The sequence below is a fragment of the Callospermophilus lateralis genome, chromosome 10, assembly GCF_048772815.1.
Source record: "Callospermophilus lateralis isolate mCalLat2 chromosome 10, mCalLat2.hap1, whole genome shotgun sequence".
In the NCBI taxonomy this organism is placed as follows: domain Eukaryota; kingdom Metazoa; phylum Chordata; class Mammalia; order Rodentia; family Sciuridae; genus Callospermophilus; species Callospermophilus lateralis.
In genome coordinates, this window is record NC_135314.1 from 83,147,056 (window position 1) to 83,173,991 (window position 26,936).

Sequence of the window (26,936 nt, forward strand, 5' to 3'; positions counted from 1 at the left end):
TGTACCTTGAGGTGACAGACTGGCTCTGGTGAATATTTCCTTTTTTTTTTTTTTTTTTCTTAGAAGGTGACCCATTGGAATCTTGTTTTTTACGCAGACCTTGAGGTTTTTCCTTTTGTACTGATTAAGGATTCTTCTTCAAATGATTCAGAACATGAAGGAAGAGTCCTAAGCAGTCATTCCATCAGTTTACTGATAATGTTCTTTTGGGGAGGGGGAAAGTCGAAAACTTTTGATTTTAACCCCCCACTCTGATTATTTGGGCATGAATTTGGGTCTATGACTTCCACATGAGACTTCCTGTGACCCTGAGATCTACTTTGTCTGATTTACCCTTTGAAAAATCGTTGTGGGGGGGCTGGGGCTGGGGTTCAGTGGTAGAGCGCTTGCCTTGCACATGTGAGGCACTGGATTCCATCCTCAGCACCACATTAAAACAACAACAACAAAACCAAAGATATTGTGTCCATCTACAACTAAAAAAAAATCTTTAAAAAATTGGTGTAGGGCTGAGCATGTGGCTCAGTGTAGAGCACCTGTCTAGCATGCACGAGGTCCTGGTTTGATCCCTAGCACTGAAAAAGGAGAAGAAGGAGAAATTGTTATAATTCTGGAGATTGAGGGGATAGCTCAGTGGTAGAGTTTATGCTTAGAATGTATAAGTTCCAGCATGAAAAAAATAAAAGTTATAATGCTGGATTGATAAGATGTAAATGCCATCTTTTACTCCATCCAAAATAAGTTCCATTGATCAATCTCATTTACATACTTATAAGTAGGAAAGCCTGACTCTATTAATGTAAATGTAAATATTGGGCAAAATTAAGTCTACCCAAGTGAAGTGTGAGAGGTTGGCCGCTATGCATCCCTAGTGCCTTTGAACTACACCTAACCCTGTAGCTTAATTTTAGTTAGATGAACTACCAGAAATGTTAGCAATCTGTCTTTTCAGATTTCTTCTGCTCTTCCTTTCTGCTAAAGACAGATTCTGAAAGTATAGAATCCTCAGTTTTATTTGTTGCTTGAAACAGAACTAAAACTATTTTATCGGTGAATATTCCTAATGTTAATTTTTAAGCTTTTGCAACAATAATTATTTTCAACTTAGAAGTTTTACTTTGAAATATCACATATCTACAAATACTCTTTATTAGTTTGTCACTGTAAGTGTACAGTGAATATGTATGTGTATGTGTGTTTGTGTGGGGGGAGAAAAAAATAAAGGAGAAGAAAGAATAGATTTCAGTGAGATGTTTTCATCTTATTTCTTATTGTTGTATTGAGATTGTTACTATAAAAATAATCTTTAGAAATTCTGTACTTGAAAAAATGCAAAACCTTAACCCAAATATTTGAAACCTCATAAAAAGTAATAGACCATGTTAATGAATATCCTTTTGTTAATCAAACATTGTAATGTATGCTTTATCTTCAGGACTATTTTCCATTTTAAAAATAACTAGGACAATTTTAACAAGTATGTTTCTCTCACACAATGATGATTGAGTAATAATTCTGCATTTCACATTCAGTACTGTAGCTAGGAAGTGCAGTGATGGGTACAGTCGCTACTACATTCGCCATCTGACCATATGGTACAACATACTTCTGCCAAGGACAGAAATTCCATTATAATAACCATATAGGCACAGTCTTTTTGTTTATTTATTTGCAGTGTTGGGGTTTGAACCCAGGGTCTGGCTCGGGCTAGGTAAGCACTTTCCCACTGGGCCATATTCTCAGCCCTAGATAGTTTTAAGACCTTTCTTTCTTTTATTTATCCAACTACTACTCTGTAGCACATATATATGTTACATAAGTCAGGACCTCACTTTACACTAAAAACTCAAAATAGGTATACACTCAGGTCTCTGCCCTGGAGCAGTGCAGAGTCTGGCAGGGGAGGTGGTCATGGAAGCAAATGATTATCATATGATGTCATAAGTGTAATGGAAGTATATACAAGGTGTCATAGAAGTACTGAAGGAGAAACATGCCCAACTGCTGGAGCCCAGAAATGAGTCAGGAGAAAATCACAGAGAAGACCGTCTTTAAGTTGATTACTAAGGTCTTGGTAGGAAATACATTGTGGTGCTTAAGAGAATAGACTGTAGTCAGATTGTTTGAATTTAAATTCCAGCTCTACTACTTACTTGCTGTGGAAATTTAGGCATGTTATTGAATCTCTCTGTTTCAGTTTCTTCCTCTGTAAAATGGGCATAAAAACGAGGCATAGCTCAAAGGGTGGTATTGAGAATTACAAGTGTGTGATGGGCTTAGAACAGTGTATGACTTATAGAAAACTCTGTCAGGGTTAGCCAGTATGCCAAGGAAAGCAGAATGAGTGAAAGCAAGGAAATATCAAGAAGTATGTAGGTTTGGCTATTTAAAACTGAAACATGAGCTGCAGTTGTGTAGAGGGTAGTGGGGAATGGCAAGAATAGACAGATAAGAAGAGAGAATCTATGCCTTGCCAAAGAGGCTTATGCTAAGATATTCCTAGGAGAATTTAAGAAACAAATTAGGATTTGCATTACTGAAAAACAATTCTGATACAGTAGGAAGAGTAGGGACCACATTAGGTAAGAGGCTAGCTGGTAAGATGAGAATAGAGGGGAAGAGATAAGGGATAGAAGGTAGGGTGCAGATTTAGAAGTTATTTAGGGGATTAAATTGATGAGACTTGGTTAACAGCTTAGATCAAGACAGATGAGACAAAGAGTTGTGGATGATTCTCAGATTTCTAAATTGGATGATCTGGTAAAAATACCAGAGGAAAGAGGGTTCAGGGATAAGATTTTGAATTTGTTGAGCTTGAGGGAGCCTGTGGAATGACTAGTATTAGGTCTGTTGCTTAGGAGCTGGAAGTAGGGGAAATGAGGCTACTTGAGTTATAGGCAGTACTAGCCATTGTAGGAATGTGAGAACATGACACAGTGTGTATACAGGAAGATATTTGGGGATGATTCTGGAAAGCTGAACACTGAAAAGGCAAAGAGTACATCCAGTAAAGGACAGTGGTCACAGAGGAAGGAGGAAAGTAGAAAATTGAGTTCTGAAAAATGATGGAAATTCAAACAGGAAGCCTTAAAATGTAGGAGTGAGGTCAAGTAGAATGAAAGCTAAGAACTGTCCCTCAACATGGGCAATTTGGAAAAAAAAAAAACAGCTTGACAAAACCCACAAGCTATTATACTTCAATGAAGTAGAGCACAGCTGGCTAAGAGATACAGTGAATCCTCTTTGTTAAGATCCTAGATGTTAATGTTTTAGGTCAACCTAATATTTTATGTTGCTAGATGAATTCCTGGGGAACACCCATGGATGGGGTCCTTTTTCAGGCTTGCTGTATGAGGCAGATCTGGCTTGTCTTTGTAGAACTGCCTTCCTAGAGATTAGCAAGAAGTTTACCACCTTAGTATGCACATACTAAATGTTGGTGGAATGAATGAAGGAATGGTCTGGGGGGGGGGGGCAAAGGTCTGCCTTGGTGGAGCCTAGGGGGCTCTCAATATACGGTTAGTTCCAGGAGGCCCTCACAAATTAGTAAAAAAAAAATTGTTGATTTGATAAGAAATTCAGAGTTGTTAAGATATGGGGATCTGAAAGGACATGCCTGTGTTAGGGTGGGGGGAGGACAATTTTGGTGTTGACAACAGGTCTACACCAGTTGGTCTTGTTATGAAACATAAACTCTTGCCTCAAGTCTTAGATATGATTTTATGAGTAGGTTTGCTTTATTACCTTTCTTATTTCCTTCTTTTGTATGGGAAGGTGACTTGTCTCCAACAGAGACATTTTTTTTAAGGATAGGGACTACTCCAAATGAGTCTTTCGTACTCCTTGCACCACTTATTTGTTCACTAGATCCCCAGCTCACAATCCTGGTGCTCTTCTGCCCCAGCTGACTTACAACCCATGGTAGGTCACGTTTGGACTGTCCACCTAGTGACATCTACCCTCAGGGGAAAAAAAAAAAAAAAGTCCTGTAAATAATTCTTCCAAAACTTATCCTGGAAGGTTGAACTGAGGGGCAATTTTGAGCAAGCAGTCAGCAGGCCTTCATGCACAGGGCCTCAATTGCCCAATCCTCCCCCAGAACTCTAGGGCTATCCTAAAGGTCTTCCTGGCCCTTAGGCCTGGGAAGAAACTTAGGATTCACACAGGGCCAGATTAAGATCTTCCCTGGCATATTCACGCGGGTGAACTGATGCAGTCCAGATACTGGAACAGGGAGTTGGGGCACTAACATAGTGTTTTCATTATTTCTTTCTCCCCACTCTTTTTTTTTTTTGGTACTGATGGGGAGGGGTGGTTTGGGTTGGATCAAGCGCTTCATTCACCCCTTTCAGTCGCCCCCACCTTCTTAAGTTAATGGCCATCGCACCTTTCGAGCCGGTGTAGAACCGACCGCCGCGATCCGACGGCGGAAGGAGCCGCGTAGGAAGCGGAGGTGGGATGTCCCTCGGCGCCCCCACCCCGCCGCGCTGGAGACCGGCAAGCGTGGCGGGAGGATGCCGGCGCGCGGAGGGCGTGCACCGCCCGCCACTCCTTCTCTCCCGCCTGCGCCCCCAGCCCCGGGGACCCCCGCGCCCGGGGAAGCCCCGCGCTCGGCGCCGCCGCCCGCCCCCGTCCCTCCGCCTCCTGAGGCCCGGGGCTGCCTCCTCGGGCCGCGCCGGGGCCGCTCCGCACTGCGCATGAGCGGGAGCCCGGCGAGCCCGTGAGAGGAGCCGCCGCCGCCGCCGCCGTCCATTCGCTGCGGAGCCGGAGGAGGAGGGGAGAGGCCTGGAGGACACCAACATGGTGAGGCACTGCGGCCGCCCGCCGCCCGCCCGCCCCGCCGGCTGGGGCCAGGCGCTGCCGCGCACCCCGCCCCGGCTGCCCTCTGCCCCCCGCCCCGCGGCGACCCCGTAGCCCCGAGCCTCGGCCCGCGGCCTCCGTCCGGCTCCCGGGCGGGGGCTCTCCTCCCCGCCTCTCCCTTCCTCCTTCGCCCCTTCCCGCCCGGACGCCGCCGCTACGCGAGAGCCGAGGAGGCGGAGCGGAGTCGGGCCTAGTCGGGAGCCCCAGGGAGTTTGGGGCGCGGGGAGCGGCCCCGGTGCCTCTCGCCCGGGCCCGGCGCGGGTGGGGGAGGCGTTGGGGCGGGGGGAGGGGAGGGGGCAACGGCCCTGCCCCTGCCCGGCCCCCTCGCCGGCTCCATTGTGTCTGGCTGGGGACTGGGGTCCCGGGTCCCGGGTCCCGGGTTCCGGGTGAGGAGCCTCCCTCCCGCTCCGGAGCCGGGGCTTCCCTCTCTGCCCGGCCCGGGAGAAGGCAAGACTTTGGCGGCGCTTCTTTCCCTCCTCCACTCCGGGCTCTGGCACCCCTCAAGTCTCAGGCAGTTTTGCTTGGGGCGGGGTATCAGACCTTTTCCCCTCTCCATCATTTCCCTATGCGTCCCATGCTTTGGGGAAAGAAGAGTTTAACTGGCCAGTTGGTGGAGGTTATATTTACCTCTCTACTGAAAACAAGGGAGACTACTTAACTTGGGGGAGGGGGGGTACGGAAGTGCAACCTGTTCTCATTTCATAGAATTAGGGAAAACAGACTTGCTGCCTTTGGAGTACCTATTTTATTTGCTTGGGGTGGGAGGAGTAATGGTTTTATTATAGCAGTTAAGGACCATTTGTGATTTTTAAAAAACAGTTTATCAAGTTACTCCCCTTTTTCGTTTGGGGGGGTAAAAGTCTTCCAAGCTTAAAGACCCTTATAATCACATTGTTTACTTTGGTAATTACGTATCTGACTCTGTTGCACACTCTTTGTTTTTCAGAAGCGATGTTTGGCATTTTACAGTCTGAGCTTGAGTGGAATTCCTTGCAGGTTATTGTATGAATAGTAAAAATGATATTGTCCTTTTGCTTATGGGGAACATAAAGGCCTCTTTGAGGAGTGTGTATATGTGCGCCGGTGTTAAAGGAATGCCTCAGTGTCTTTGGTTTTAGTGCGTTATTTTTGCTGACCGACTTGTATCTAGCCCTAACATTCCAACTTGACAGTATTTTGGTGTCCTGTATGGATAAGTGGTCTAGTTTGCCACATATTCAGGGTTCTGTTCTTTGATAAGTTTCATAAAACTTTACGATTTGTAAGAAAACTTTCCTGTGAAGTACAGGTTAATGTTTGGATGGATAGTACGATGTAAGTTCAGAGTTCCACCAGGAATTTCAATAAATAAAACTCCAAGAGCTTCCAAACTCTTCGCATTCAGTTGCGTGTAAAAAGCTGGAAATAATGAAATGCAATTCCCTGGTAAATACTAAGAGCATTGAAATGTTTAGTAGTATAGTTTAGTATCGTCTTCAGATCATCCATGTTGATGTTCATCACTTTTTCAGGTTTTCAGGATTAATGTGATTCAGATAAAGAGTTCAGCTTGGGTTGGAGCTTCTTGTAAGCTTTTGTCTTTTTGGTTAAAATTCAATTAGGTGGTTTTGGAACTTATCCATAAGTCATGTAATTATACTGGCGGTGACAAGATACCATTAATTTAGAACACTGTGGCAGAACTCCCTTCATATCACTAGGATTGTCTTGGTATGCCATTGTTAATTTAGAAACTCAACATGGGTCCATAAAAATTTATTTTATTATAAAATTATAACTGTCTAGATAGTTTTTGGGCTAATCTTAAATTTTTGATGTGAGTAGTGCAGCCCATTTCTACAGTACATATTAGTGTCAATTCTAGAATAAACTTAAATGATGGGACATCTGAAATATGTTCTATAAGAAAAAAAATTATTCAGTCAGCTTACTCATCCTATCACATGTGTTAAAAATAACCCCCAAACAAGACCATATGATATTATTTTTAAAAGATTTTTTTTTTTGGTAGACGGTCAGAATACTTTTATTTATTTTAGAGTGGTGCTGCTGAGTATTGATCCCAGTGCCTCACACATGGTAGGCAGAGTGAGCTACAACCCCAGCCCCAGTCTAAAAAGTGTTCAAAACTTCTCAATTGCTTTTTTTACTCATTTGTAATAGGGCAGGGTCAGATATAATGATTTCTTAAGTTCTACCCAGTTTACAATTTTATGATTGTAATAATTTTTATTAAATGTGTGTGTAGGTTGTGTAAGCTGTTAGGTTTTTATACACCCAGCATCAGAATTTCAAGACCTGAAATGGCCTCAAAAATCATTTCATTTGCTCCTCCCTGCTTTTATAGAAGAAGAAATTCAGGCTGAAGGAGGTTTTCAGGTTCAAATTTGTAAGATTGTTACAGAACTGAAAACTATTTTCTCTTGGCCTCCATTTCCCCCATTTGTGGTACATCTAAATAAATCTTTTAAATTACATGAAATCTAGCGATACGGCTGAAAATTGCGTTTGAAATTACATTAAACAGAGGAAAACCTTAGTATTATAGTGAATGTATTAAGTAACAAAATTCAAATTAACAGGTGGTTAATGTTATTACTGTATTTTTAATGGCTTCTTATAAATGTGTGAACTTTGAAATTTAAGTTTATATTTTCTACAGAAATCAGAACTTATAAATACAAATGTGTAAGTCTGTTCCAGGTTCTCTTTTCAGAACTTGTTTTACTTTTCTTGCACATCCACAAGTAAAGTAAAGGAGGGCCTTGATTGATTTCATCGGTTGTTTATTAAATGTTCATTATGTGCCAAACACTCTTCAAGGCACTTAGGAGATTGTGTGTGTTAAACACACACACACACACACACACACACACGCACATACACATATCACTGAACAGTAATCCCTGCTCTGGTGAGGGTTACATTTTTAATAGGAAAAGACAATAACAAGTATATAATCTTTTTTAATGTCTTTAGAAGGTATTAAGTTCTATGTGAAAACAAAGTGTTCAGGAAAGGGTTTGGGAATGTTGGTGTGTGGTGGAAGTAGTATTGCAAAATCGTGTGTGTAACACTGGAGATGTGAATTTTGAGCATACTAAGGAGATGAGGGGATTAAACTATGCAAAAATATGATGGAGAGAATTTGAGGAATAGTGAGATCAGTGTGACTGTAGCTCAGTGTGTAAATTGTAATATAGGGTTATGGAGCAAATGAGCTATGAGTGCTAGGGAGTGGGTACAAGGTGAGCATTGAGAAGATATTGCCTTATTCCAATAGAGATGGGAATTCACTGAGGGATTCTGGGTCTTTGTTTCTACCAACACTTAGTGACCTATTACAATATCATAATTATTTTTAAAACAGCTTTTAAAAGACAAGACCCTTCTTAAAGTTTTATTTGCCATTTAGCTTATGTGTAGTGTTTTGAATTCTATTTATGATGACTATCTATGTTCAATTGAAAACTAGTTGTTCATCACGTTTACCTTCCTACACTATGGTTAATAAAAACAACACACCAAAACCTCTTTCATAGATTTGTTGAATATATTCCAGTGGTTGTTCTGAGTTTAATGACTATATGCAGAAAACTGGGCCTGTAGGGAAAAAAGAAAATTGACATTTGAGAAGATACTGTGTGCTTCTTAGGTTAAAATTATTCTCTACTCCCACGTATGAAATAGTATTACTACCATTATTTAGAGTATCTGGAGATGTAAATGAAGTGGTTCTAGATAATTTGACCAAGGTAGGTTAAGAGCTAGTATGTGGCAGAGCAAGGGTTAGAAGCATGGTCTCTGGTTCCACACTTTTATCTCCCCCACCAACCCCCATCCCTCTCTCTCTTCTAAACTCAGCAAGCACCATTTCAGTGCAGGTGTGGAGTCTGATTTCTCTCTTATATTGAAAAGCAGCAGTTGTTTCATATAAAATGATCTGAAATAAGCATTTAGTGTATGGTTGAAAATTACAACACTTTTGTGCATATGGTAAAAAAGTTGGAAAGTAAAATTAACACTGAATTTTGTTTTTTTAAGTTTTAAATTTAAAAATTCATTTGAGTCAAATGGCTGTTTTGATTATGGTCTCATATTAAGCATAAGGAAAATCTGGGGGGAAGCCCCCTTTTAAATTTCAGTATGTGTGGTTTTTAAAGTTGCAATAGTATTAGCCTTGACATTTGATGAAGAGACATAGTTCCAAATATGATTCAGTTGCTTTGTGGATAGAAATAGGCTGACTATCTGGTTTACCTAGTCACTTTAGGTGTATACCATAGTAGCAAAAATGCAAGGTGAAAAATGCCTCTAAAATAATCTTTCATGACTTTTTTGAATTGGTTTTATATAATTAGTATCTAGTCACTGAGAATTATTAGACCATTTTTATGTATTGTAAAAAAATTTAAAAGACCTTACTTTTAAATGATTCTTTTCTAACTGAGCACAGAGGTAGGTTGCTAAAGTACACAGCCCATTTTCTTGTTATATTTTAATAAATATTTAGAGTGCTTATTATTAATAGGATCTTAATATTTCTACTTAAGATTTGAGTAAATACCAATTCTTAGAATTAGATTTTATTTTTCAGGGATCATTTATTATCTTTATGAAAAAATATTGTATAATTGTTAAATGCTAGTCATTATAAATGAGGTACCTATGGAACTTTAAAAATCACATTTAACTCTGAGTTTTTTTGTTTGTTTGTATCTCAGTAATAGTGTTAATTGGAAATTTCTTTAGAAAAATGAAAGGAAAGCAAATTTATTTATTTCAGGTGGGATTTCACTATGTTGGTAGTGAAGAGAAAATTGTTTAAATTTCCATTAATGGGATACTTTATTTAAAAATCTGTGAGAGAAATTCTACAGAACCACTTGAATATCTACATGTATAAAAAATATTTCTGACTTTTTTTAGGTCGATTGACACTATATTTCATTGTTTAAAATACTTATGTAGCACATTATTTCACATTTGACCCAGTAGTTGAACACTGCCTCTTAAAGAAAAGTTAATTTTAACTGTTACAATGCAAGAATGATAAGCAGCAAAGTCCTAATAAGTATTGTAAAGATTATAATTTAAAAGAATACTGTGTGAGGGTTTTGTTGTGGATTAACATTTGAAATTGCAAACATTTCCTTATATTTTCTGGCCATAACCTGCATATGTATATGCATTTTCTGTTTCAAGCTTTTTTATTGGAAAAGGAAACCTTGACTTTTATTTAGTACTTTTGATTTTTCTACCTGTTCCTCCAACCTGTAATTGTAGCCATATTTTTAAAATAAGTAACAGGACCATAAACACATTTTTTCTTCCTGTTATATATTCTTTAAAATAATCTTATCATCTTCTTCCCTGCCATTCCCAACAAAACACTTAATAGTCTTTCTACCCCCAAATTATCCTTTTAGATAGGTTGTGGGAGAATGCTTAATGGGGAATTTTTAGTGAGAATACAAATTGTTTACATTTGAAAAGGGAAAGGTCAGTTACTTAACTTTTCCATAAAAGGAGGTAAAGAAATATTGCTCACAATTCCTGTCCTCCCCCCAGTGCACACAATAAGTTAGTGGTTACACTTTTGCCTTTTGTTTTCTGTTTCACATGAAGACTGTAGAATAAATGGAAAAGCAGTTTTCTTTGAAATTGGCCGCAGAATTTCAATCCTGGCTCTGCTACTTTTTGGATGACTTTAAATTGTGTGTTCTGAACCTTGTTCCTCATTGTTTAAAATGGGATCAGTGAGACCACCTTGCAAGATTGTTCCTAATTAAATGCCAACACAATGCCTAGCACACAGTAGAAGCTCAGATAAATATTAGCTGCTAGTTTTTGGTTCTGGTTATTTTTTTCCCTTTACCTTAAAAAAAAAAAAAAAAGAAAGAAAAGAAAATTTATTTTTATTCTGCTGGGCTCGGTGGTGCACGCCTGTGATCCCAGCAGCTCCGAAGGCTGAGGCAGGAGGATCGAGAGTTTGAAGCCAGCCTCAGCAATGGCAAGACAGGCACTGAGCAACTCATGAGACCTTGTCTTTCAATAAAATACAAAAAATAGAGCTGTGGTTGTGGCTCAGTGGTTTAGTGCCCCTGAGTTCAATCCCCAGTACCAAAAACAAAAAAAACAAACAAACTTTTTTTCCTCTGGACTTTTCTTCCTTATGGATTTGTAAGGAGTTCTTACTGTATGCTAGTTACAGTTCTAAGCATTTAACTTGAATTAACTCATGTAATCTTAACACCTTGTTTACAGAGGAAGAAATTGAGGCACAGAGATTAAGTGATTTTCCCCAAATCACACAGCAATTAAGAGGCACAGGTGAGATTAAAATCCTGCCAATTTGAGAGTTTGTATTCTTAACTAATGATGTTATATTGTCTCTCTGTGCAGGTAGAGGGCAAAAATAGAAGGAAGACCTATTCCTACTTAGATTCTTAGCCTGACTTTTCCTGCAGTAGAACTTTGCCCCTAGGCGAAAGTCTTCCTAGGAGCAGGTAGTTTCATTAACTGTATTGATTTTTCCTACACTTTTGGTGTGAGATCTATAAATCTGTGGGAAGGCCTTTTTTTGTAGATGAGTGTTTTTGAATATTGGTAACATTTGGCTGTATCTGCAGAATACTATGTATCATATATGAAAAATATGATTTTTCTAGACTAAAACTAGTTCTTAAAAATTTCATGTGAAGTTAAATTGTTAACTATATGATAACCACAAGGAGTCGACATACAGTGTTTATCCCGGGAATTGCGGATGATCATAAAAATGTTTCACTGTTAAAAACATTGACTTTTATGAACTAGATTCATCAAATAATTACAATTGCATTTGAAGGGGCTGAGGTTGTAGCTCAGTGGTTGAGCGCTTGCCTGGCATGTGTGAGGTACTGGGTTCAATCTTCAGCACCACATAAAAAAGTAAAATAAAGATTTTGTGTGAGTCTACAACTAAAAAAAAAAAAAAAGAATTGCATTTGAAAAGTACTTCTTATAAAACTATAAATGAGTATCTGTTTCTGAGTTCAGCCTGAAGTTGAAATTTAAGGGTGAGAAGATGAAAATTCAGAGTAATATAAATAATCAAACGAATCTTGTTTTTTTGTTTTAAAAAATAATTGCTTACTCATTAAAATGATTTCTGTTTTGAAATTGTTAGGAATTTTCCTTGTTAATTGTTTTTGGTGCTGGGACATACTTAACAGTAGGAAGACTTTGTTAAAACTTTTATATATATATATATATATATATATATATGTATATATAAAATATAATATAATATGTAATTTATTTTTTTTACTATAGGGCCATTCTTCTGTTCACAATACTATGTAGATTTGGTGTTAAATTATATTTGACTGTATACTTGGCTACATCCAAAGTGCTATATTTTAATTTTTTTCCCCCAGATAAACTATTATTATTGGTACTAGGGATTGAACTCAAGACTTTATGCATGTTGAACATGTGCTCCACCACTGAGCTACATCCCCAGTCCCTAAACTGTTACTTTAAATGTCAAGTTAAATTTTTTGAGTACAATGAATAAAAATGAAGAAGTATTAGTGTACAATAATAATGTGATGATAATCCAACCATTTTTATTTTGGAAGGATGAACAAATAAGTGTACTTTATTGTTATGGTACTATTTTTTTTTTTTTTTTTTTTTAGAGAGAGAATTTTTTAATATTTATTTTTTAGTTTTCGGCGGACACAACATCTTTGTATGTGGTGCTGAGGATCGAACCCGGGCCCACGCATGCCAGGCGAGCGGGCTACCGCTTGAGCCACATCCTCAGCCCTATGGTACTATTTTTAAGTTTGGTAATATTGATAAAATTAGAGTTAACATTATGTACAAGGTGTAGCATTTTTCTTTCTTTTTTTTTTTTTTGCTAGAATTTAATTGAAATATATCCTGTGTTTTACAGTTTTCATATTTAACACTATTGAATTTCCTTGAAAACTGGATAATATGTAGGTAATTTTAACACTTGAGTACTGACTGTGTAATGCTTAGTTATTTTATTTAATGATCACTCAAGTTTGTTTTTCAAAAGTATTAAAGTAAAAGGCGTATACTACATTTGAGTGCTGAATCATTGTAGTCATCACATGTTTTTGTATTTGGGAAGATCCCCACTGGGTTTATAGTAGAAATAGAGAAAATCTATCTGCTTTTTCTTCCATCTCAGTTTTTTTGTCTACCCTATCATTGCCTATAAAATAATTCTCTGGTTAGTCATCCCTTTCCTGTCTTTAAGTTGATAAAAATTTAAACTTTTGATGGCTCTGCTCTCAAAATCACCTTGCCCGGTACATCTTTGTGGCCTGGTAAAAGGTGTGAGAGTGTTATGGTCCACCTAAATAGGCTTGAGAAGGCAAGTATATATAATCTACTTCTGAGACTACAGAATTTGAGTATATGAAAATTAGTGTTAATGTTTATTCTAGTCAGGGAAAGCTGACAGGAATGAGCAGAAGTAGAGCATACTTATCAGACTTTGCAGGAATAGGATTGCCCATTACCCTTGGTCTGTCTGGAACTACCAGTTCTTTGTTGGGTATCATCCATTAGCCTTTATGGTATTGGAAATGGGTCACTGTGGCCTCTTTTCTTAAAATACATTGATATTTCCACAGATACCAGGAAATTACACATAAACCAGTCAAAATAGTTTTCATTACATAAACTTAAAAATAAGATATGACTTGAAATTAAATAATTAATTTGTTTAGGTTTGTTATTTGTGTGGGTTATACAATCTTTTATCCTTGTTCCACCCCCACCCCTCATATTTTCTATAGAGCCTTAGGGCCTGTTTTTCCGCTTCCCTTTAACAAATATGGTTAAAACTTCAGGGAACAGAGTATTGGGTTTAATACCATGTGATAAATCCTCAGATAAACCTGATTGTTTTAGGAGAATGGGGGAAAGTTATGCAAGAAGTTATATCAGATTTAATTAAAAAGTAATTTCCAGGATATGGATTGTGGTTGGTATACTTCCAGGTTAATCTCCATTTCCTACAACATTGTACAGCAGTCACGGATCACAGTGACCCTCAGGTATTTCCCTATTCTTCAAAGGAGGATTAAAACGTGTGTACCATATGACTCAAGGGAGAAAGGTTTTTTTTTTTTTTTTTTTTTTTTTTGGTGGTGCTGGGGATTGAACCCAGGGCCTTGTGCATGAGAGGCAAGCACTCAACCTAGTGAGGTATATCTCCAGCTCCCAAGGTTTATGTTTTAAAAAATTTTCAATAATAAAAATTGAAATCTGAATGACTGTCTTGTTTACTTTCAGCTAACTAGCTTTCAGAAATAAATTATCTTCCTTGGCATTTGATTTCCTTATGAGTTTATTGTCAATTTGAATAATAAATCTCAAAGATGAGAGAGTTTTCAAAAGGAACCTAGATCTTTGAAAGATGTGTTGTATAATGGGATATGACTGGCGTCCAGAGGTTGTAGTTATTATTAGTAGTAAAGTAGCAAATTAATAAATTTATAGTCTTTAATATTAATGGAGAACAGAGGTTGAGATTTTAATCTAATTCTAAACAGTAACATATTTACAAAGAGGAGTGTGACTGCCAGATCAGACTACTGATCATAAACATATTTCATGTTGCATGAGATACGATTGGTTTTCATTGGATTTTGCGTAGTCTTATTTTCACTCTGATGGGTAGAAATATATCTTTGGTTGTCATTCTTGAGTTTGTCAAAAGCTTTATAAATATGTACAGCAAGCAGTGTACTTTATGGAAAAGTTACTGGGGCTAGATGTTAGCTCAGTGGTAGAGCACTTGCCTAATATGCATGAGTCCTAATTTCAGTCCCCAGACCTGGATTTGTAGGTTTAGGTCATAACTCAGTGGTAGAGCGCTCACCTAGCACATTTGAGACCCTGGGTTCCATCAGCACCACATAAAAATAAATAAAATGAAAGATATTGTGTCCATCTACAACTAAAAAATAAAAATAAAGAGACTTGGATTTGTGAGAATTCTTTGTTTTTGAATCATTCCTACTAAAAACCTGGGTAGGTTTTTTATTTGTTTGTTTTTTTGTGGCACTGGGGATTGAACTCAGGCACTTTACCACTGAATCACACATTCCCAGTTCGATCTGGGTGTTTTTGTGAACAAATACTTCAACCTGGGTTCTTTTTCACGTGTCCAGACAGGGGATTAAGATTTGTGGTCTCGATGGGGCTGGGGATGTGGCTCAAGTGGTTAGTGCGCTTGCCTAGGATGCGTGAGGCACTGGGTTTGATTCTCAGCACCACATAAAAAAAAATAAAATAAAAAAATAAAGATATTGTGTTCACCTAAAACTAAAAAATAAATATTTAAAAAAAAAGATTTATGGTCTCAGGTTAGGGTTGTAACTCAGTGGTAGCGTGTGTGAAGCACTGGGTTTGATTCTCAGCTACACATACAAGTAAATAATTAAAGGTCAATCAACAACTTAAAAAAGAAAGATTTGTAATCTCTAGGTTTGGACCATACTAGAGATTTTGGGGTTCTTAGATGTGTTGCTTAAACTATACGATACATCTTGGGGGTAGGGTTAGGGTTCAGTGGCAGAGTGATTGCCTCTCACATGTGAGGTACTGGGATCGATCTTGAGCATCACATAAAATAATAACAAAATATAGATTAAAAAAATAAGATACCGCTTAATGTTTGCCTTACTCAAGTACTTTTTTCCCTTTGTTTATCATGAGTAGAAGAAGTGGCACTTGGTGTTGGGTAGGAGGGGCAAGAGTGATAGTGGGGAAGCTGAAGTTGTACAAGGTGCACAGGGGAACCAGTCTGGGTGGAAGAGGAGGGAGAATGTATTTTTTTGGATTTTTTTTTGCGGAGGCGGGGGGGACTGGGGATTGAACTCAGGGGCACTCGACCACCGAGCCACATCCCCGCCCTATTTTGTATTTTATTTAGGGATAATGTGTCACTGAGTTGCTCAGCTCCTTCCTTTTGCTGATACTGGCTTTGAACTCATGATCCTCCTGTCTCTGCCTCACTAGCTGCTGAGATTACAGGCATGACCCACCAGGCCAGCTACAGAGAATATTTTTGAGCTGGGTCTTGAGGGAGAAGACATGGTTCTTGTTACTTGGGAAGAATGGGGGGCCTAATTGCCCTGCCTCACTTTGTTTTAGGTTCAGGTCAGATGAGAAAAGAAACTTTGTCAGTGTGGGCAAGTGGAAGGTTTGCATTTATAAGGGCCGTTTGGAGAGAGCAAGAGCCTTTGTTGGGCTCTTGCTAAGGCAAAGTGATGATTCCTTAAGGGGAAACAGAAGAAAAATCCTATTAAAAAAGTAGCTCAGTGGGAAGGATGCTTCCCATTTGGATGAAGATATGAGGATATTCTAGCCATCAATTTTATGGTTCCTGGTAGAAATGTAGGAATGTCTATTACTTTTATTAGCCAAAAATGACAAGAAAACAAGGTACACAGTGCTGGGGGAGCATGGTATCATAGCAAACACCTGATTAACAAATACCTGTTAATCATTGTTCCCCAGTCATTTGACTGATTAGCTAGATAGTGTCACCTTCTCTCCCACCACTCTTTCTTTATTCCTGTGGAACTTTGTTTTTGGTCAGTGTTTTAGGATTTGCTGTACTTCCCTTCTAGAGCTTTTATGCATGCTCTCAGGATGCACTATAGGAGAGATGCTGTGGTTGAGCTTCCTTTGCCTGTGTGCTAATGTCTTTTCCCAAAACTATACTAATTTTCAGGTTTTAGAATTTTAAAATTTTATCTTTTTCAGAATTTAAAAAAAGTCTTTCTGATTAGTAATTATCAAAAATAAGTTTTAAGTTAAAATGGTTTAATGTTTTATGAGGAAAAATATTACTAAGAATAATTAGTCATAAAGAAATACTTAGTCTTATGTGATTTTACATAGAGTTTCAGTTTATTTTCTGGTTTTAATAGAACAAGTTGAAATCATCGCAGAAGGATAAAGTTCGTCAGTTTATGATCTTCACACAGTCTAGTGAAAAAACAGCAGTAAGTTGTCTTTCTCAAAATGACTGGAAGTTAGATGTTGCAACAGATAATTTTTTCCAAAATCCTGAACTTTATATACGAGAGAGTGTAAAAGGATCATTGGACAGGAAGAAGTTAGAACAACTATACAATAGATATAAAGGTGAGTGTCTGCTTGTGACTTTAAATATTTTGATACAAGTTTTCCAAAGTTCTGGGTTTATTGTGAGAAATCAGATACTACACAGAATATAAATTGAGTGGGTATGTTTAGAACTCTGCAGGTCTTGAAATTATTTGAGAGATCTGAGAGGAGGAATTATTTTCCTCTTTTCACTAAAATTTCATCTTGGCCTTTTGGTTTTTTTTTTTTTAACATTTTTTTTTGGGGGGGGGTACTGGGGATTGAACTCAGGGGCACTCGACCACCGAGCCACATCTTTCCTTTCCTGTTTTCCAGTCTGAGAAAGGAAAACGAGGGGCCATTTTTTCTTCCCCTCTTTTTGTGAAGCTTAGCTGAGCCATATTTTAAGAAAACTTACAGAACAACTTTTTAAAGAATTATAAGTAATATGTACTTTTAAAAAAGTTAAACGGGGTGGGGTGGGTGGGTTTGGGTTGAATCTCAGTGGCAGAGCACTTGCCTAGCATGTGTGAAGCACTGGGTTTGATTCTCAGCACCACGAATCAATAAATAAAAAAAAGGTCCATTGACAACTAAAAAATATTTTTTAAAAAGTATAACAGGGCTAGGAATGTAACTCAATGATAGAGTGCTTGCCTAGCTAGCATGTACCAGTCCCTGGGTTTGATCTTCAGCATTGCAAGGGGAAAAACGTTTAATAGCATATAATAGGTGAATAAAAAAAAGAATAAATAACTAGTTTATCTTTTCCTTATTCTGCTGACGTAACCAATGTTTAATAGCCTTGTATGGATCCCTTCTGAATCTTCTGTGTTTATGCATAAATATGTGTACAGTTTCAAAATTTCTCTAAAAAAAGTGAGATATGATATGTAAAATTCATGTTTCATAGTCAAAGGATGTGCATGGTTTTTATTGTTGAGTTATTGCCAAGTTCATTTTAGGAAGATGTTAACAAATTGTTTTTTTTTTTTTTTTTTTTTGGTACTGGGGATTGAACCCAGAAGCACTGAGCCACTAAGCCACATCAGAGACAGGGCCTCACTTGAGTTGCTGAATGCCTCACTAATCTGCTGCGGATTGCTTTGAACTTGCAATCCTCCTGCCTCAGACTCCCTAGTTTCTGGGATTACACATGTGCACCACTGTGCCTGGCAGCAAGTCATATTTGATGGCTGTGAAAGAGTGCCTCTTTCTCCTTCTATTATTTAGAAATTTTCCTTGTATTGTTGAGATTAAGATTGAGGGCTGGTATCGTGGCTCACTGGTAGAGCACTTGCCTTAGCACATGTGAGGAACTTGGTTCAGTCCTCAGCACCACATTAAAATAAATAAAAGTATAAAAAAAAGATTGTATAGTTTATAGTTTTTCTGGTACTCAGAAGTGATTGTTGTGATAAAATGAACATTAAGAAAAAAAGAATTTCTATATGTAGTGCTGTTAATTTTTAGAATGTTTGTTTAAGCAAAATATGGATAATTCTGAATAGAATCCTTTGCCCATAAGTAGGAATATCTGATTTTCTGAAAGTGTATAGGTATTGGCTATTTTTCACACGGATGAGTGAGACTTGATAATTAAGTGCACATCTGCATATATACTCATACTCTTGTACACTTTAATAATGCTATGGGGGGGACCTTAAAGGCTTTAAATTTTGAGAAGATAGTAATGTTGCTTCATGTCTTTTGGTTTTTAGAATGGAACATAAAAGTATTACCTTTTTCAGTTTTAGGAATACAGCACAAGAAATTATGGCACTAACTTGATATTGCATTGTTATTTTTAAAGATCCTCAAGATGAAAATAAAATTGGAATAGATGGTATACAGCAGTTCTGTGATGACCTCGCACTTGATCCAGCCAGCATTAGTGTGTTGATCATTGCATGGAAGTTCAGAGCAGCAACACAGTGCGAGTTCTCCAAACAGGAGTTCATGGATGGCATGACAGAATTAGGGTGAGTATAGAACCACCATAGAAAATTAGATATAGCACGGGAGGATTCAGGAACTGAATTATGTCATCAATTTTTAAATGTAAATTTAAAAGTTTTACTGGCTCACAAAGATTAGTTTAAGTAGAAATGGGCTAACAGGCTATTTATGTTATGAAGTGTTCTGGGCTTGCTGAGTTACCTGTTTAATTACTATCACCTATTTGATTTGCATTATATTTTCATCATTTGTTTCTGAGAGAGGTTCACTAGTATTAAAAGTATTATGCATCAATATTTAACATGGAAAAGTGAAATGAGCAAGTTTGTAAGTTATTTACTAGTGTGAGGCTGTAAACTCTGAATTGACAATTTTAGAATTTAAAAACTGGAAGGTAGAAGTTACTGAGTGCCTTTTGTTCCACTTATGCCTTCACAGATGATTAGCTGAATGTCTTTGAATAGATTGAAAAGTTATAGATGAAGCTTTTAATTATGACCTCCAGTTGCTTAATGAGATTATAAAAGTATCCAGTCATAGGTAGATAACAGGCTGCCCTTTGTGTTTTCAGTGGGCCACTGTTTAAATAGCTAGGGTTAATTGAGCATTATTTTGTTTTAGTAACTGTGTTAAGTACTTTACCTGCCTCTTCACAACAACTTTGAGAGAGAAGTAGTGTTTTTAAACCTCATTTTGGAGATGAAGAAAGTGGGGTTCAAAGAAATTACAGAATTAGGAAATAATAGAATCAGGATTGAACCCAGACACTAGGGCCATCATAATTAGCAAGGTGCAGTCAAGACACAAAAAACACATCAGTAATTTGACCAGGAAAATTTAATGAACTATTTTACTATGTAAAAGAAAATTCTGGTTACGACAGAAGTAGCAATATCTTATCACCCCTGTGGCTGAGTGAAATGAATAAACCACAAAGGAATTTAGGAACTGAAGAGATAACCAGCAAGACAGTGAGGTAGAGGGCGTGGCTGCTGTAGGAACAGGATGCCTGTGATGAAGCTTCCACTCTGGTGGATAAAAAACTGGTTAGAGGCCACTTACTGAGGAGCTGTGAGAGTTGCCACTGCTGGTGGGCCCTGCTGGGTCCTCTTCACACACTAAAATCATTGCCCTCTGCAGAAAACAAGTTCCTTCTTCCTCTTCTGACCTTTATTGCCCTCTCTTGGTAGAGCCTAACATGAGCAAGCTGGTGAGAGAAATGAAGTCACAGTGTGTAACCCACTCTTACAAAGTTGAACAGAGAAGGATGGGTTTAAATCTGAGAGATAATAAATTTAATTACTTGACCAAACACTTTCTAAAGCCAAAGTTACCCATTCTTTCTTTCTTTTTAAAGCTGTAGATGGATACAACATCTTTCTTTCTTTAGTGGTGCTGAGGATTGAACCCAGCACCCCACATGTGCTAGGCAAGCTCTCTACCACTGAGCCACAACCCCAGCCCAGCCAGCTCTTTCTTGAATTTGCTGGAATTATTGATGCCAAGGACAGATTTCGTTAGAAGTTAAAGAAACCATGTTTTTATTTTTCATTTGAAACTGAATTCATATAAAATGTGATGAACTTCCAAATGTGGATTGATTTGTGGAGTTTTTAAGAAATGAAATATTTCTATCATAAAACTATTATGAGGAAGATAAGGCTTGGTACTTGAACCTTTTTAGCTCTTTGAAATTTGAATATTTTTCAAATGTAGAAAAAAGTAATTGATTTGAGATAATTCAGTTGGAGGTTGTAGGGTTTTCAGCTGATGTTTTTTATTTGTACTTTGTATATAATAGGAAACAAGTTTTCAAAAGGAATGCTTCCTTACCTAGGCAAGAGACCATGTTTCCAGTTAGTTTGGAAGCTAGACATGTGTTTGATTACCATGTAAGCAGTGTCTAATATGGTTTAAGATATGTTTTGTAATGCTGTACATTTTTTACCTAGTCACCAAAACTGACTTCTAAAAGTCAGTGTATTAATAGTTCAGTGAATTATGTGATTAAAAGTAATGACCCATTTCCTTCAAAAATAGTAATTGTTTCTAACATTTCATCACTCTCAACCTCCTCTTCCCTCAGCTAACCTCATATAAGAGTTCCCTGCACCATGTGTGGTTTTGGTTTTTGAGGTTTCTGTGACTCATGATCAACCCTGGTCCCAAATCATTAATTGGGAAATTTTAGAAATAAACAATTCAGAAATTTTAAGTTGTGCATTATTCTTAGTAGTGTGATGGAAATCTCGTGCCGTCCTGTCCTGTTTGGGATGTGAGTCTTCCCTTTGTCCAGTGTATCCACATTGTATTTACTACTTATCTGTTAGTCACTTAGTAGCTGTCTCAGTTATCATATCAATTATTAGTATCCCAGTGCTTATATTCAAGCAATCCTTATTTTACTTAATAATATTCCCAAAGTACAAGAGTAGTGATGTTGGCAATTTGTTTATGCCAAAGGAAAGCTGCTTCCTTTAAGTGAAAAAGTGTAAGATATTTTGAGAGTGGGAGAGTCCATATTTACATAAATTTTATTGTAGTATGATTATTTTATTATTAATATCTTACTATGCATAATGTATAAGTTAAACTTTATCATGATTACGTATGTATATGGAAAAGCTTAGTGTTTGTAGGATTTGGTATTGTCCAAGCTTTCAGGCATCCACTGGAAGTCTTGGAATGTATCCCCACGGATAAGGGAGGACTATGGTACTTACTTATGTCATGTAAAGAAGATGAAATTCCATCTCTCTGATGTTTTAAAAAAGAAGTCTTAGGAAATATAAGCCCTCATAGGAATAAATAAGTGAAATTTTAAATTTATAGTGAAAAAGTTAACCTTTATAAACTTAATTTTATAATGTAGATGTGACAGCATAGAAAAACTAAAGGCCCAAATACCCAAGATGGAACAAGAATTGAAAGAACCAGGACGATTTAAGGATTTTTACCAGTTTACTTTTAATTTTGCAAAGAATCCAGGACAAAAAGGATTAGGTAAGAATATTTTAAAGTTATATTTGATGTTTCAAATATATTTAAATACATTGATAGTATCACTTTGTAATAGGAAGTTATGTGTTTTGATCATAAAGTCATGAAAATACCAGCTTTAGGGAAAAAAAATGAGAAACTGAATTTATAGTCAGAAAATACTGTGCACAATGGATAATAGGATATCATATGAACCACTGATTTAAAAAAATAAAATACAGAAAATAAATAATTGTTAAAATTCCACTGACAATTATTTATTATTTCATTTATTCAAGACATCTTAGGATCTTAGGACCTATAGAAAAAGGTTTTTGAGTAATTGAATACCCAATAACTTTTGTGTGTGTGTAGTGCTTGGGATTGAATTTAGGGCATGCACATACTTACGCTAGTGTTCTACCACCGAGCTGTATTCCCAGCCTAACTTTATTCTTTTTATTTGAAAACTGTAAGAAAGGATGAAAAATAAAATGATTAACATGTATAATTGTATTATAAGGGAAACACTTTGTTAGTTAACAGTGAAGATCAACTTAATCACTGAACCACATAATCTCATTAATAGATCAACTGATTTATACTAAATGTAATATCCATACATTTGCTTTTGTGACAGACAGCTAGGAGATATGAAAGTAAAATTTGTAAATTTACAAATTACCTAAAAGATTAGATAGTAGCAGGTAATACAAAATAAATGGGTATATGGGTTTTAGAGAAAGGAATGAATAAAAGCAGGAGTGCTTGGGAAATGCTTTCTGAACAGGGAGATATGAACTCCTCAAAGATTTGATATTTGACTTGACATGGGAAGATAAAAGGTATGCCATTGAGAGGATAGTTTTTAATGAGGATCTACAACCTTAGAAATAAGGTTGGCTTCTCTGTAGTTTGATTTCAGTGGGAATTCTTTGTTGGAGATTTAATTGGAGAGACACAATAAGACTAAATAACCACAGGCTTCTTTTGAAAATGGGACAAAAGGTTTAAATTGGAGAATGTGGGAAATGTGAACCTACTGAAGATTTTGATGATAGCAGTAAGTTCTATTTAATGTGAGCCTTCAGTGTGCCTGGCAGTGTGCTAAACACTTTACACATAGCTGATGTTTGTCATGTTAAATGTAATGTTTAATAATTTTATGAGTTATTTATCCTTTGATTTAATAGTTTGTCACCTTCTGAGTGACCTAATATGCAGAAATAGAGTACTATGAGTCTTCTTTTTTTTTTTTTTTAATATTTTTTAGTTGTTAATGGACCTTTATTTTATTTGTTTATATGTGGTGCTGAGAATCGAACCCAGTGCCTCACACCTGCTAGGTAAGCGCTCTACCACTGAGCCACCACCCAGACCCTATAAGTCATTTTTTAATCCTTAATTAGCAGATGAGGAAATTGAGGCACAGGAAAGTTAAATAACTTGACCATTGATGGAAATGAGTTTTTGTTTTGTTTTATTGGGAATTGAACCCAGGACCTCATCCATAGTAGGCAAGCACTCTACTGAGCCCTAATGTGGTCTTTCATACTAATCCTTTGTTATATTTTAGAGTGGGGGCAGGGAAATGTTCAGAAATGTATTATATAAGTAGGGATTAGACTGAGGAAATGATTGAAAGAGAGGAGGGGCTGGGGTGGTGGTTTAGTGGTAGAGTGCTCGTCTAGCATGCACAAGGTACTGGGTTTGATCCTCAGCACCACATAAATGTAAAATAAAGATATTCTGTCCACCTAAAACTAAAAAAGTAAATTTTTTTTTTTAAAAAGAGAGGAAAGGATAAATATATAACATTTATTTATATTGGAGAATATAAACATGACTGAATTTATTAAAGGTTTATAAAATATCTTTAATCAAACTTTTAATGAAGCCTCCTTTCTGATTATTCAGTATATCACTTTTCAAAACAGATTTTTACTTTTAATTCACAAGTGGTAATTGTGCATTTTTATAAGATGCAGTGTGACATTTTAATACATTTCACTATATAATGTATAGTGATCAAACCAAGATAGATTTTATTCTTATAGGAAAAAATCCTCATTTTTCAGGCAAAATAAGCTGGGATATCTAGGGTTAGTTTCTCTTTATCTGTAGGCACCAGTTAACAGGCTATTTTTTCTAGCTTCTTCTTTTCCTTCTTGCAAATAAAAATCTGTTAAAGCCTCAGAATTTGTGTTAAAAGAATTATTTTGTGGTCTCTAGAAATGTAGCACAGTATTATATCTCTACCTCTTATAGGAGCACAAAAAAGTGGTTCTGGCTGAATATGTAGTTTTGATGTTGAAGCTAAGTTTTTTTTTTTTTTTAATTATATGGTAAAAATAAAGCAAAATTAAATTTTTATAGATGTTGAATATTTTAGTTGGAATTTTAGATTACAGGAAAAGTTGAAAAAGATTATGTGAAGATGCTAGATTTAAAAATTTGTACTTAAGAAAAAAGTATAATAAGAGTTAAAGAATTTCTCTTTTGCAAGGTGAAGAGAATTCTGGAGATTGCACAGAAGTATGAGTGTTCTTAACATTGATGAACTGAATGCTTAAAAAGATTAAAATTGTTGGGCTGGGGGTGTGGCTCAAGTGGTATCGAGCTGCTCGCCTGGCATGCGTGCAGCCCGGGTTCAATCCTCAGCACCAATACAAACAAAGATGTTGTGTCCGCCGAAAATTAAAAAATAAATATTAAAATTCTCTCTCTTAAAAAAAAAAAGTTGTAAATTTCATGTTTTGTGTATTTAATCACATAGAAGAGGTGAGGCCCAAAGCAAATTGGCAAAGAGTGATAGTAAAATTAAGAAAACCCTAAAACACTGAATGTATAATGGCAGAGTAAATACTAATGTACAGTGTATTCTTAATAATAATAGATTTATATTAATTTATCAACTGCATAAAATATACCACACTAAAACAAGATGTTAAAAATAGTGAGGCTGGGTGCGTTGGCTCACGCCTGTAATCCCAACTGCTCTGCAGGCTGAGACAGGAGGATCACAGGTTTCAAAGCCAGCCTCAGTAACAGCAAGGCCATTAAGCAACTCCGTGAGACCATGTCTCTAAGTAAAATGCAAAATAGGCCTGGAGATGTGGCTCTCAGTTCAATCCCATTTACCACCCCCACCCTAAAAAATAGAATAGGGCTGGGGGGTGTGGCTTAGTGGTAGAGCACTTGCGTAGCTTTCACAAGACCTTGGGTTTGAACTCTAAGCATATCTCACATACACACACACACACACAAAGGTGGGAATTGAGGGGTGAGGAAGGAAAGGAGAGTATATGGGAACCTCTATAAAAGAATCTCTGTACTTTTTGCTAAGTTTCTCTTAAAACTAAAATATACAATGTATTATTTTAAAAAGCACAATAAAATAGTTTCTCTTGTTTTGCATTGGTGTTAGGTGTCACTAAGTATAATGATTTGCTTAGTTGAAAAGCTTAATTAAGAAGGAAACAGTTTTCTTGACAACTTTGCAAGAGTTCACATAGTTCTTAGATTACAAAATTTTGCATAGAGGAATTTTAAAAATCATAGAAGAGGTGAGGCCCAAAGCAAATTGGCAGAGTGATAGTAACAGCATTGTGGTTTGTTTATAAATAGCCATGTTGGTGCTGGGTGGGGTGAGTTCAAAACCAGTCTCAAACAATGGCGAGGTGCTAAGTGAGATACCCTGTCTCTAAATAAAATACAAAATAGGGTTGGGATGTGGCTCAGTAGTTGAGTATCCCTGAGTTCAATCCCCGGTACCCCCCCCCCCCCCCCCCCCCCCCGCCGCAAAAAAAAATTGCTGGTTACAATGAGAGTTTTGGTGTTTTTCTTTTTTTTGCCTTAACTTTCTTTCCATTTCTTTTTTCTCTCAGAGCTAAAGATGGAACCCAGGCCTCACAGATTAGCTAGAGAAGAGCTCTTCCACTGAACTACACCCTGAGCCATATATAACTATTTCTTGGGACATCAGGCTAGGGTGCTTTGTCTAGCACCATCTGATTCAATCATCTGCCATTTTTGATACTTGTTAGCATTTTAAATTTGAAGGGGATTCTTAAGTCCTCTATAAAAGCTAACCTACCCTGATGCTCATTTAGTTTCTCCTTTTGAATATACAGGATGAACATTGTTTTAGGAAGTTGTCTGTTCTGTCACAAAATAACTTGTGATTACTCAGTTCTTCCTTATTAAGCTAACATCTTTGTCCTTATAACTTCTACCATTGCTCTTATTTGTTCTTTAGTGCGATAAAGAGGAAGTCTCACCATTTAAAGATTACTATCATTTACCCCTTGTATTTTTTTTTCCCTCAGTTCAGCATTCCAATTTATTTTGTTTTTATTTGAGGATGTGTTTGTTATTCCTGTTACTGCCAAACACATTTCCAGTTCATTGGTTTCTCTCAAAAGAGAGTTCTTAAAGCTAAACATGAATCTGGGCATGGTGGTACACCATCCAGTAACTCTGGAGGCCAAGGCAGGAGGATTATTACAAGTTTGAGGAAAGCATCAGCAAATTAACGAGACCTTGTCTCAAAATAAAAAATAAACTGGACACAGTGGCGCATGCCTGTGGTCCCAGCAGGTTGGGAGGCTGAGGCAGGAGGATTGAGAGTTCAACTCAGTGAGATCCTGTTTCTAAATAAAGTACAAAATAGTGCTGGGGATGTGGCTCAGTGGTTGAGTGCCCCTGAGTTCAGTCCCCCCAGCCAGCCAACTAACCAACCAACCAACCAACCAACCAATAAATAAATAAATGGACTGGGGAAGAGGCTCAAAGGTAAAGGTAAAGCACTGCTGGGTTAAATTCCCAGTAAACTACCCCCACAAACAAATAAATTAACAAAAACTGAACACAATATTCCAGATGAGGGCTGTTTAATATAGAGCACTGTTGATATATTATTATTTGTGAGACTGGTCATTCTATTAATTTTGTTTAAAGATGATATATTTTCTTTAGCAGCCATGGCATTT

At 37.1% G+C, this 26,936-nt stretch overlaps 1 protein-coding gene across 8 annotated transcripts in view; it reads left to right on the forward strand.

Annotated features, from left to right (window-relative positions):
* Positions 1-4,716: 4,716 nt before the first annotated feature.
* Dcun1d1 (defective in cullin neddylation 1 domain containing 1) overlaps positions 4,717-26,936 on the forward strand; it is a 42,405-nt gene continuing 20,185 nt past the window's right edge. The window contains exons 1-6 of one of the 8 annotated variants that reach the window (XM_076867460.2): positions 4,720-4,803; positions 11,128-11,193; positions 12,576-12,680; positions 16,830-17,046; positions 18,821-18,989; positions 21,839-21,969. In XM_076867460.2, coding sequence (XP_076723575.1) covers positions 12,678-12,680; positions 16,830-17,046; positions 18,821-18,989; positions 21,839-21,969 — 520 coding nt within the window. In that variant the 5' untranslated portion in view covers positions 4,720-4,803; positions 11,128-11,193; positions 12,576-12,677. Of the gene's footprint in view, positions 4,804-5,804; positions 5,857-11,127; positions 11,194-11,226; positions 11,370-12,575; positions 12,681-16,829; positions 17,047-18,820; positions 18,990-21,838; positions 21,970-26,936 lie in introns of those variants that run through there. The other 7 variants (XM_076867459.2, XM_076867463.2, XM_076867462.2 and 4 more) reach the window with 7 other exon arrangements.